The 12,914-nt window shown below is 47.4% G+C and overlaps 1 protein-coding gene across 1 annotated transcript in view; it reads left to right on the top strand.

Moving 5' to 3' along the window:
• galnt18b (UDP-N-acetyl-alpha-D-galactosamine:polypeptide N-acetylgalactosaminyltransferase 18b) overlaps positions 1-12,914 on the top strand; it is a 102,664-nt gene that overhangs the window by 75,132 nt on the left and 14,618 nt on the right. The window contains exon 8 of the mRNA XM_026167872.1: positions 1,869-2,006. Within this exon, the coding sequence (XP_026023657.1) occupies positions 1,869-2,006 (138 nt within the window). The remainder of the gene's footprint in view (positions 1-1,868; positions 2,007-12,914) is intronic.

Below are 12,914 nucleotides of genomic sequence, written 5' to 3'. Positions count from 1 at the left end.
GATCTCCAACTTCCTAACTGGCAGACCACAGGCAGTAAGGATGGGCGGACATGTCTCAGCCTCCACCACTCTCAGCACTGGAGCCCCCCAGGGGTGTGTTCTGAGCCCCCTGCTGTACTCTTTGTACACATATGACTGTGTGGCCACTACCAGCTCCACCACCATCATCAAGTTTGCTGACGACACCGTCGTGGTGGGCCTGATCTCTGATAACAACGAGACGGCCTACCTGAAGGAGATTAGGAATCTGGAGAACTGGTGCCAGAGGAACAACCTCCTTCTAAACGTCAGTAAGACAAAGGAGCTGATAGTGGACTTCAGCACTAAGCAGGAGAGGAACTACCAGACCCCCGTCATCAACGAGTGCCCAGTGGAGAGAGTGGACAGCTTCAAATACCTCGGAGTTCACATCACGCAGGACCTGTCATGGTCCTGTCACATCAACACCGTGGTGAAAAAGGCCCAACAGCGTCTCTACCACCTCAGACGCTTGAGAGACTTCCAACTGCCCTCCAAGGTGCTCAGGAACTTTTACTCGTGCACCATAGAGAGCATCCTGGCGGGAAACATCTTAACCTGGTTCGGGAACAGCACCATGCAGGACAGACGAGCTCTACAGAGGGTTGTGCAATCAGCTGAGCGCACCATCCGCTCCGAGCTCCCTGACCTGCACTCAATCTACAGCAGGCGGTGCTGGACCAAGGCCAGGAAGATCGTGAAGGACCTCAGCCATCCCAACAACAGACTGTTCTCTCTGCTGAGGTCAGGAAAGCGATTCCGCTCCCTGAAGACCAACACAGAGAGACTGAGGAGGAGCTTCTTCCCGCAGGCGATACGGTCTCTCAATCACACCACCACACAGTACTGACCCACACATATGGTTCTTACACACACACTGGACTTTCTGGACTTTGTTTTTGCACAACACTGGTCACTATATTCTTCATTTCCGGTTAATACTTGTACAGCTGCTGTTATTGTGTATATATTTATTTATATTTAGATTTCTTCATACATTCTTATATAGTTCTATATTGTGTATTGTGTATTTTGTTGTACAGTTATTTTATTTTCAACTTTAATTTATATATTTATCTTTATCTTATTCTTCCCAGTTAAATTTACCCTTCATTCTAATTTGTGTTGTACAGTTATTTCATTTTTAACCTTAATTTATATTTTATTCCTTTCTAGTTAAATTTACCCTTTTTAATTTTTCATATTTATTTCCTATCTTATTCATAGCCTTTTCCTTTTTTGTTTTCTTTAGGTCACGAGCAGTTGTCCAAGCATTTCACTACATATCGTACTGTGTATGACTGTGTACGTGACAAATAAAATTTGAATTTGAATTTGATTTGATTTGAATTTGAATTTTGTGGATGTTTTTGAACCACGGAGAGCCACATCAGCAATATTTGCATCCTCTTCATCTTAATTGAGAGAGGCGTTGGTGGTGCTAGAGGCAATGCATAGGACAACATGCAGCAGATGGTAACTGTGAGTGGTGGAAGAAGTTTCCAAACCCTGGACTTAAGTAAACTAGAGGTGACACATAAAAAAAACAATTCAATCTTAAATCCAAGAAATTCACTTAAACAACTGAAATGAAAGCTGTACTTTTAAATATACACTTAATCGAATGTTATTTTTCACCACTAGTAATATAAGGCAAGATGGATTTTAAGTCAAAACAGAAAAAACATTAAAACTTTATAGGGGCTGTTCAAATGCACAACAAACGGCTGCACAATGCACCTCAATGACACATTATTTGAGTCATCTTTTTACAATCTACAGGTAATCAATTCTGTACTCTGCGTGAGCATCTCTGAGTTGTCCTGTGTGTTGCTGTTTCCTTAATGCAGGACTCAGGGATTGATATTGGCGATGTGTCTGAGAGGAAGGCTCTGAGGAAGAGGCTGCAGTGTAAAACTTTCCGCTGGTACCTGGTCAACATCTACCCAGATATGAGGATGTACAGTGAAACCATCGCATACGGAGTAGTAAGCTGCCAACTCTCTCTTCATCCTAAATTCAGTTCGGTGTCTGCAAATGCCAACGCAGGGCTAAACCGTGCCTGAGCAAATCATTTTAATCACTTGTGCTGGGATATGGATGGCTGCAGTCAGGAACACAAACAGTTCATATAGACCAGGTTGCTTCAGCAACTCTGACACTTGCCTACACTACACAGCTGAAGTATTTATTATTTTTTTGATTCTTATGATTTTTCTTATAAACTGCAGTAAGGTTAATTAAAAGATACCTGTAGCATAGTCTTCTAGAGAGCGTTGCGGCACAGTTTTCAGTCAGAAATGCCAGAAAACATAACACCCAATTGGCATGCTGGCAATGCTTCTATTTGCCCATTCCTAGGTGTTCTCAAACAGCTGCATTTCCACGGTCCTCCCACGCCACATCACTACGATCCACCCTAATCCACAGTGACACACAGGCCACACTATTATCACACTCATTTTTATCTTTTTTTCCCCCCCACATTAACTGACAGTAGATAGTGGATGGATACAGACAAGGGAATAGATGAGTCTCATTACATTAATTTCCCAGAATTAGTTGACCTAATTACCCCGTATTTGTGCCATGCATTCACGGGTTACTCAGTTGTGGTGTCATGTGGGTTCATTACGTGCAACAGATTGTCAACCTTGTCTAATGAAAACAACAAAATACAAAGGCAAGGCGGCAGTGTCAAACTAATTTTTCAGTATTATTTATGCTAAAGATAGGTGTTTATCTCTGTGTGTGTGTGTGTGTGTGTGTGTGTGTGTGTGTGTGTGTGTGTGTGTGTGTGTGTGTGTGTGTGTGTGTGTACACGCAAGAGAAAGACAATGCGAGAAATTGCCTATTTGGATTTTGTGGATGTATACAATCAAATGTGATTTAGGTTGATTAGTTAACCCAGCCCAGCAGATTTAATTTGATTTGATTTGAGTCTCCCCAAGGTATACACTCTTCCACATGCATAACAAATACACTACTGAGAGATAAAGAAAGCTGATATTTCATGTGACATTGCCATGCCATATGCCATGCACTAACATAAGAAATTACACTTTACAGCTAGCTTATGAATTATAGCTAATGGTGTGTATTTGGATCTTTACCTATAAAGTTGCCAAGGAACTGCCAGTGCCTCTACTTTTACTTCTAGTAATGCAGCTAACTGAGTAGCCCCATTCATCATGCATAATTACCAGCCACATCCATTAAAAGTAACTCTCTCCTTAATGATCTGTGCACTTCTAAGTTTTTACTTTACTGGCCACAAAAATAGGCCCCATGGATCTGTTATTTTTATAGACTAGTATAGACCGTAAGTACACAAGATATTGCCTTTATTGTAATATGAACAATCTAAAAGATGATGGCCACAGTTTAGCCTTCATCACCAAATTGATTATTTATTCAAGCAATTGGAGGGGGGCAAAGTATACAGTTCAGTCAGATGACAGAACACATCATAAAATCCAGTTTGTATAACCTATTCCTACCCAAAGGTCTTTCTGAGCTTCCTACTCGAAAATGACATGGCCAAAATGAATGGAGTATTTCTCTGCAATTACAAACTCTCTGTAAACAATCTTGGTATCAAAATAAAGCTAATACACCTTTAAAAAGAGCCCATGAGGTTGCCATCCCCCTGGTGGAATGAGCTCTCACTCCCTGGGGCAAAGCAAGGCCCTTAGTGCTGTACGCCAGTGAGATAGCTTCTATAATCCAGTGCACGCACTGGACAAAGACAATGCATCCTCCTCTGCTCTTCAGCTGCAAAAGAAGGGGAGCAACTCAAGCTCCATTGAGTTATAAGATGCAGGCATGATCTTGGGAAAATATGCAGCATTCGGACGCAATATGACCTTGCAGCCGACAGCAGAGAACTGTGTGCGGAAGGGATGCACAGGGAGAGCATGAAGGTCACCCATTCGCTTTGCCGAAGCCAAAGCGAGAAACAATGCAGTCTTATATGAGAGAAATTATATATCCACAAACCCAATGGTTTCAAAAGGGGAGCCACAAAGGGGCTCCAGCACCAAAGACAAGTCACGCAAATCCCATTTAAAAAAACATATGGCGAGGGGATGTGCACCTGGTGCCACCCTGTAAAAAATAAATAATATGACAAGCAGATAGCTGCTAAATAAACCTTAATTGTAGAAAATGAAAGGCCCTTATCCAGCAGCTCCTGCAGGAATGTCAAAACATCCACAATAGAGCACTAGAATGGGAGAGTGTGGCAGTCCTGGCACCATTGCTTGAAGCCTCTATTGGATGAGACCCTAACGCTCTGAATTGTCGCCACCACACTAGGTGGCAGGCCCCTATTAACCAAGTTTGACCTTTCAGCAGGTAAGCATATAGGCGCCACAGATCTGGACTCGGATGAACCACTTCTCCTCCTGTCTGGAAGAGGAGATCCCTGCGGAGAAGAAGCTGCCAAGGACTTGCTGCTAGCAGACTGATTATCTCTGCACACCACGACCTTGTGGGCCACCAAGGGGCCACTAGAATCAGAGAGACTGCCAACGCACTCTCTCTAGAACCAGAGGGGAAATGCATACAGGAGCATATCTGGCCATTGGTGCGCCAGCCCGTCCATGCCCAAGGGTGCATCGTGGTCGATTTTGGACAAGAACAGTGGGCAGTGAGCGATGAAACAAGGCCACTCTGTGCTGCAACAAACGTGCATGTCTGGAAAGCCAGCATATTTCCAGGAATGAAATCTGCTGACTTGGGATTGGCGAGCTCTTTTGAAAGTTCACAAAGAAACCGAGTGTCTGAATGTGTGACAGAACCAGTGACAGCTGTGTCGCCGCTTGCTGTCTGGAGCAAGCTACGAGCCCAGTTGTCTAGATAGGCTAAGATGCAGGTTCCTCTCTCTCTGAAGAGTCTGAGTGCTGCCTCCGCACATTTTGTAAAGATGCGAGGAGCAGGCAACAACCTGAACGGCAGACCCAGGTATTCATAGGCTATGCCCTCAAATGCAAACCTCAGGAACTGCCTGTGGTTCAGGTGTAAAGCCACTTGAAAATAGGCATCCGTTAGATCGATTGTTGCAAACCAATCACCTGGGCCGGCTTAATTCAAAAGCTGTCTGAGTGTTAGCATCTTGAACTTGTACGTTCATAGATACTTAAGGTCGAGGATGGGACAAAGCCCTCCCCCTTTTTTCGGAACAACAAAATAACATTTTCTGTCTCCGAAGCAGGGACCACTCATATTGCTTTTTTCTGCAATAGCGCATTTATTTCTTCCCTCAGTATCACTGCTGCCTCGTTGCCAACAGTAGTGTTGATGACTCTGCGGAAACGAGAATCATCAACGGAATTGCAACCTGTAACCCATAGCTGCGGTTTGCAACACCCACGGGGAGGTGGCGCAAGCATGCCATTGAGGGAGCCAGCTAGATGACCTGCAGCACTGCTGGTGTGACGTTGTCAATTGTAACATGGTAACATGTACATTAACACATTTTGTTGGAGGCACCTTTCCTGGGGCACAACAATGAAAAACAGCGGGAATACTTGATGTGGTCACCTGAACATTTAACACACCCGAACCAGGAGTTACAACCTGAGACATTTTGTGTGCCAGGGGTTTTTGCTTGGGAGACGGTGTTAGGAAAGTGCAGCGCCTTCTGGGGCTGACAACCTGAACAGAACTTAAGTGGTGCCTCTTGGGCGGCAACAGAGGGGGAAAAGCAGTGTCTCCACTTTCTCCACTCAATTCCACAGCTCAGAGGGTTAACCTATTGTGATGGAAATTTATGTATTGGTCCCACGTTTTAGTAATATCGCTTTTGGGTGATTTAATCCGTCTTCGGATTCGGATGAAGCCGGGGCCCCAGAGTTGGAGAGGAGAGTGTCATGCCTTGCAACAGCCGTCCATCCCAGGACTTTCTCCACAAACGTCACCCATCTTTCCAGGGTTGAGCACCAGAGCTGGTGACAAAATGTAGAGGCTTCCGGCTCTGTCAATGCTCTCCTAGCATGGACAATCCCCAGGCAGACAGGGCAGGCATCGTGCTGGTCTTTGTTGTGAAAACAGAAACCGCACCACTGAGGACAGGGGTGGACAAAAGATTTCTGCTTTACTCGCTTAGGTTTGGAGTCCATTCCAAAGCGCAAAGCAAAACGATGCACAAGAAAAGTCGAAGTTAGTGCTCCAACTGCGTCAAGTCGGCAGACAACGGAGCTAACTAGCAACAGCTAGCTAGCCCAAATCAGCAGAGGTATTCTCAGTGAGGTGAAGAGCGTAAAATCTGAGGGATGACTGTGATGACAGGGGGTATATGTGCAGGCGGGGCTGTGCGTATGTCATCACAGGTCATCCACCTTAAAGGCATGAATAAAGGTTTCTTCAGCCATGACACGCGAGGATATGATATCCCACACTTATGTGTTGTACTGAGTGAATTGACTTAAAGGAAACTTGAAGTCATTGTGGGTTGCATACCTCTTGAGCATTGGGGCTCAAGAAGATATATCAGTTCAAAAATCATTAGACTAATCATAAGATCATAAGAGCTCATGGGTTGTTTGGGTTATTCCTACTGACTGTAGGAGAGAAAAGGACAGAGCATTGTTGTGCCGTATTTACTGTTTTTTATTTTTGTCTTTATATTAAAATCTCACTGACTTTCTGTTTACAACATCATTACACTTCTTATAATCAGATTCACTACAGAATGCTTACTTTTAATAATTTTATTACATCTGTTCATTTTACATACTATTTCAAGAGCAAGAGTTGAGGCTCAGGTGTGAAATTTATGGTTTTCAGGGTTTTTATCAATTTTTATCGTTATTTTTTGATCGTTTTTATCGTTAACTCAGTTTCCCTGTGTCTTTTCCCATGTATTATGAATACATCTTTTTTTTGGTACCGGTACAGATTTTATTTTGTTGTATTACCTTAAAGCCCGGTCTGTGAAAATATTGTAGGACTGTTACCGCGCCAGATCCGCGACCCCGAACCGTAGTAAGGAAACCTCTGGCAGTTACTTGAAGGTTCCGTGACTTGCTCGTAGCCGGCAACTAGCTTACTGTACAGGTCAACTCCGCTAGTAAAAAGATCAAAGGAGGCGTAGGAAAACTGCTTCACCGAACTTTATTTCTTCTCCAACGCACAAACACACCGTGTACAGTGGGCTGAAACAGTTTACTCACAGCGAGCATCGCCGACACAACTCTGGCTGCCAAGGGAGTTATTATATTCCTTTTACTAATTTTCTTTCCGTCTCTTCTGTTGTTAACCGTTACTTTTTCCCCTTCTCGTCTCTCTCTCCACACAACTACACCAGGGCAGTCCCGCTACACACATCCCAAATACATTTCCCATCAGTCTTCACCCTTAAAGGGCCATGCTTGTAATAGGACATAAACCGGTCCGTGGCACAAAAAAGGTTGGGGACCGCTGCTTTATTTGGTGTATGAAGCTGTGGGAATCACAAACTTTTTAACAATAAATAAAACTGCAAATTCTGCTGTTTATTAGGTGTAATGTTTATCACATTCACTATGTTAGCCTAGCTAATGTTAGCCTAATGTTCGCTAATCTGCCCTAGCACAAAGTCAAAAGTGCAATGAATGAAAATTTGTTTAGTTTTCACAGGTATTTGGTCATAAAAGAAAAGACTGGATAAACTGATGATCTGATGAATTACCTCTGGCTGGATAACCCAGTATCAGGCCAAAATGGGTAATATGCGCACAAGCCCACCATGTCCATTTCCATGCAGAAGTCACAATAAGTTGCAGAAGGCTGCAGTACCAGCAGAGGGAGACATTTTATTTTTAGCCAACATGAAAATAATCACAGGAAAGAATTTAAACAGACATTATTAACACATTAGCATCTAAATACATAGGGCTGTTCGATATAACGATATATATCGGTAGAGCAAGAAACCAGACTCATTGATCGCAATCCTCATTCAATGTTCTTAACGGCAGTAGAAGAAAAGGAAATCATTGATATTGTTGGGAAATTACAAACAAAAAACTCCACAGACTCTGATGACATAGATATGGAAATAGTCAAGAAAGTGATAGAGGGCATTTCCAAACCCTTAACACATATCTGCAATTTGTCCATACAAACTGGTACATTCCCGACACAAATGAAAATAGCTAAAGTAACACCATTGTTCAAAAATGGTGATAAACACCAATTCACAAATTATAGGCCTGTCTCTCTACTTTCTCAATTTTCAAAAATACTGGAAAAGGTTTTTATTAATAGACTTGACAAATTTATAGACAAACATAAAATAATAACGGATAGTCAGTATGGTTTCAGATCAAATAGATCAACATCATTGGCATTAATAGAATTGATTGAAAATATCACTAACAATATAGATAAAAGACAATGTATAGCTAGTATATTCATCGACCTAAAAAAAGCTTTTGATACAATTAATCATGAAATATTACTCGATAAATTGGAGTATTATGGCATTAGAGGAGTGGTGTTAGAGTGGGTAAAGAGTTATTTGAGAGACAGGAAACAATTTGTGAAAATTGGGGAACATCAATCAGTGTCACGAATCGCTGTGCGGCAGGCAGGAGTAGGACCCAGAATGCAGGACTCACAGGCACGAGGAAATAAACTCAAAAGGCAGCTTTATTGCGTAACAGAAGATGATAGGCGATACAAAACTAGACTGGGAAAAACTAACATAAAGCTCACCAGGAAACACGGGGGAATCACACACAGCATGAGGGACGACGTCACGCTGAACAGAGGGAGACGCAGACAGAAATACACAGAGGGGTAACGAGGGGAGTGGGAACACACGGGGAACACAGGTGACACTGATAATCATAACGAGACAGGGCGGGGTGAACTGAACACTGACGGGAGAGGTGAAACAGGAAGTACAGAGGAGAGAGAGCACGAGTAGAACACCAACGTAACGGGCAGGGGAGACACGGAATAAACACGAAAGGGGACGAGGGCTCATAAATACATAGAGGGCACACAGGGGGAAGAGAGAGCACGGGGAGAACTTAGACATAATGGGCAGGGGAAGCATGGAATAAAACATAAGGAGAGACGAGGGCTCACAGATACACAGAGGGGCACACAGGGAGACATGAAGGGCAAGGGATCAAAACTAGAAGCCATAGAATAAATCACACACACAAGTACAATAATACGAAAATCACAAAGAACTAAAAACGCTGGGTCAGGAGACCCAGGACCGTGACAGTACCCCCCCCTCAACGGCTGGCTCCAGACAGCCCAAACACAGAAAAACAAAAACAAACAGAAAACAACCCAGGGCGGGCGGCGGGGGCCCAGGACGGAGGGCTCGGAACAGAAAACAAAAGAAGAGCACAGCAAACACCGGAGCCCAAGAAAACAACCCAAACACAGAGCAGTTCAGGGGGCCGACCATGCGGAAGGCAACGGCGGAGACGCGGAAACAGTTCAGGAGGCCGACCGTGCGGAAGGCAACGGCGGAGACGCGGAAACAGTTCAGGAGGCCGGCCGTGCGCAAGGCAACGGCGGCGGTGAAGGAGACGACGGAGCAGTTCAGGAGGCCGACCGCGTGGGAGGCGGCGGCGACGATGACAGCGCTGGTCCGGGGGCCGACCGTGCGGAAGGCGACGGCGGCCACCCAGGAGAAGAGGGTCCGGGGGCCGGCCGTGCGGAAGGCGACGGCGGCCACCCAGGCGAAGGCGGTGCAGTTCAGGGGGCCGGCCGCGCGGCCTTCCGCGCGGAAGGCAGCGGCGGCGGCTCTCCAGTGTCAGGTGTACTGGCCGAGGCCCGGTGGGCACAGGACCAGTCGAGACGGGACCAGGCGAAGCACAGGCTGAGGCTGCAGCAGACGAAGGCTCTGAGGAGGCTGCAGCAGACGAAGGCTCTGAGGAGGCTGCAGCAGACGAAGGCTCTGAGGCCGGGCCAGGCGTAGCAGAAGCAGAGGCTGAGGCTGGCCCAGGCGATGACGAAGCGGTCGCAGATGGCGGCTGGACAGGCTCCTCGGGCCCTCCAGCTGATGCGGCGTGAGGCTGAACGGGCCCCTCGGACCCTCCAGCGGAGACGTGAGGCTGAACGGGCCCCTCGGACCCTCCAGCGGAGACAGGAGGCTGAACGGGCCCCTCGGACCCTCCAGCGGAGACAGGAGGCTGAACGGGCCCCTCGGACCCTCCAGCGGAGACGAGGAGGCTGAACGGGCCCCTCGGACCCTCCAGCGGAGACGAGGAGGTGCTGGCCGGGCTCACTGGAACCCCCAGCGGACGAAGTAGATGGCGGCGTGGGAGCCACGGAGTCCTGGATGAGCTCATCCGAGCTTCCAGCAGGAGCTGATGTAGAGCCAGAGAGGTTTGGGACCCCTGGCTGAATGTTAAGCCGAACAGAAGACCGTATCGCTATCGGGGACTGGGCCAATGGTTCAGGTGCGAGCTGAGCTACTGGAGAGGCAGATGAGAGTGGGAGCTGAGCTACTGATGGTGGTGAAGTAGATAACTGCACGGGGGACTGAACTGAGGGCGTCTGCACTGGCACAGGGGACTGAACTGATGTCTGTTGTAACGGAGGTGGTGAGAGTGGAGTAGGCAGTGGAGTAGATGACTTCACAGGAGAATGAACCAGAGGTGAGTGCACAGGAGATTGAGCTAGAGGTGGTAGTGATAGTTGAGGGGAAAGTGGAGCTGGTGATTGAGTGGATGACTGTGCTAAGGGATGCTGCACTGGGGACACTGGAGACTGCACTGGGGACACTGGAGACTGCACTGGGGACACTGGAGACTGCAGTGATGGTTGTAGTGGAGGTGTAACGGGTGAAGGAGTGGCTGAAGTGGCTGTGGGTCGGACGGCTAGTGACTCAGCTACGGGGTATGGTAACGGCAGGGCTATGGGTTGAATGACTGACTGAGTAGCAGCCTGAGTGGCTGGGTGTAGTGACGGTTGTGGTGGAAGAGAAACAGGTGGTAGTGTGGATGATGGAGCTAAGGGCGACTGAGTGGCAGACCGAACTGATGACTGAAGCGATGGTAGAGGTGAAAATGGAGCTTGTGGTGGAGTTAATGGCTGAGCTAGCGGGGACACAGGAGACTGAACTGAGGGTGGCTGCGAGGGAGCTAACTGAACTGAGGGTGGCTGCGAGGGAGCTAACTGAACTGAGGGTGGCTGCGAGGGAGCTAACTGAACTGAGGGTGGCTGCGAGGGAGCTAACTGAGCTGTCGATAAGGCTGATGATTCCTCTACCAACTGAGCTATTGATTGGGCTAAGGATTGAAATAAGGTTTGTAGTAAGTCAGGCTGTGGATGTGACTGTGCTATGGGAAGCGAGGCTGAATGTGGTGGAGGTGGCGACTGAGCTTCGGGCCGGGCGGCTAACAGAGCTTCGGGCCGGGCGGCTAACAGAGCTTCGGGCCGGGCGGCTAACAGAGCTTGGGGCGAAAATGGTGGTGGTGGAGTTGGTGTCTGGGCTACAGGCGGCTTCTGAGCAGGAAACACAGGACACTGAGCTACAGACGGCTGCTGAGCAGGGGACTGAGCTGAAAGCGGACGGGCAGCTGACTGAATAAACATAGCTCCAGAATAAACAGTTCCAGATGAAACAGTCTTAACTCCTGGGTCCGAAGGAGCATCAGAAGCACAGTCTTTTGAACCGAAGTGGAAACGATCGCTCTCAAAATAAATACTGTCATTTTCTGGAACAGGAGGAACAGAAGATCTAGAGTTCATGAAGCCGACGTTAGCGGCCTTGGGGGAAACGGTACGTTTATCCCTCGACACAGAAGGCGAATGTAGGGGGACTTTGTCACTCCCCCTAGGCGGTTGGTCGAGAAGAGTCCCAGGCTCCTGCTGTGAAGTGGAAACGCTGGGTGAGTCGGGCGGCACGATAATAATCCCTAACATCTTGTAGAAGGCTTGTGCAGGGGTGAGCTGATTGCTTGCAGGCTCGTAGTAATCCTCCCGGGACCGGCTGGAGCGTTTTCTGCGAGACCTGGGCGTCCGCGGAGAGGAAGCAGGTGAGTGGACCGAAGGGTAAGCAGCTAGTGAGGAGCGGCAGCACGGAGGCCCTCCAAGCGCTAGCCGAGTCCCGTCAAAACGGGAGCTGCGCTTCCACGGTGAGTCCGCTGGATCCATTACTGGTGACGTCGTACTGTCACGAATCGCTGTGCGGCAGGCAGGAGTAGGACCCAAAATGCAGGACTCACAGGCACGAGGGAATAAACTCAAAAGGCAGCTTTATTGCGTAACAGAAGATGATAGGCGATACAAAACTAGACTGGGAAAAACTAACATAAAGCTCACCAGGAAACACGGGGGAATCACACACAGCATGAGGGACGACGTCACGCTGAACAGAGGGAGACGCAGACAGAAATACACAGAGGGGTAACGAGGGGAGTGGGAACACACGGGGAACACAGGTGACACTGATAATCATAACGAGACAGGGCGGGGTGAACTGAACACTGACGGGAGAGGTGAAACAGGAAGTACAGAGGAGAGAGAGCACGAGTAGAACACCAACGTAACGGGCAGGGGAGACACGGAATAAACACGAAAGGGGACGAGGGCTCATAAATACATAGAGGGCACACAGGGGGAAGAGAGAGCACGGGGAGAACTTAGACATAATGGGCAGGGGAAGCATGGAATAAAACATAAGGAGAGACGAGGGCTCACAGATACACAGAGGGGCACACAGGGAGACATGAAGGGCAAGGGATCAAAACTAGAAGCCATAGAATAAATCACACACACAAGTACAATAATACGAAAATCACAAAGAACTAAAAACGCTGGGTCAGGAGACCCAGGACCGTGACAATCAGAGTGTATGGACATTGTTTGTGGAGTTCCGCAGGGGTCAGTATTGGGACCAAAGCTGTTTATCCTCTATATCAACGATATATGTAGAACAT

Source organism: Astatotilapia calliptera, chromosome 1 (genome assembly GCF_900246225.1).
Source record: "Astatotilapia calliptera chromosome 1, fAstCal1.2, whole genome shotgun sequence".
Lineage (NCBI taxonomy): Eukaryota > Metazoa > Chordata > Actinopteri > Cichliformes > Cichlidae > Astatotilapia > Astatotilapia calliptera.
This window is presented reverse-complemented; position numbering and strand designations above follow the sequence as displayed.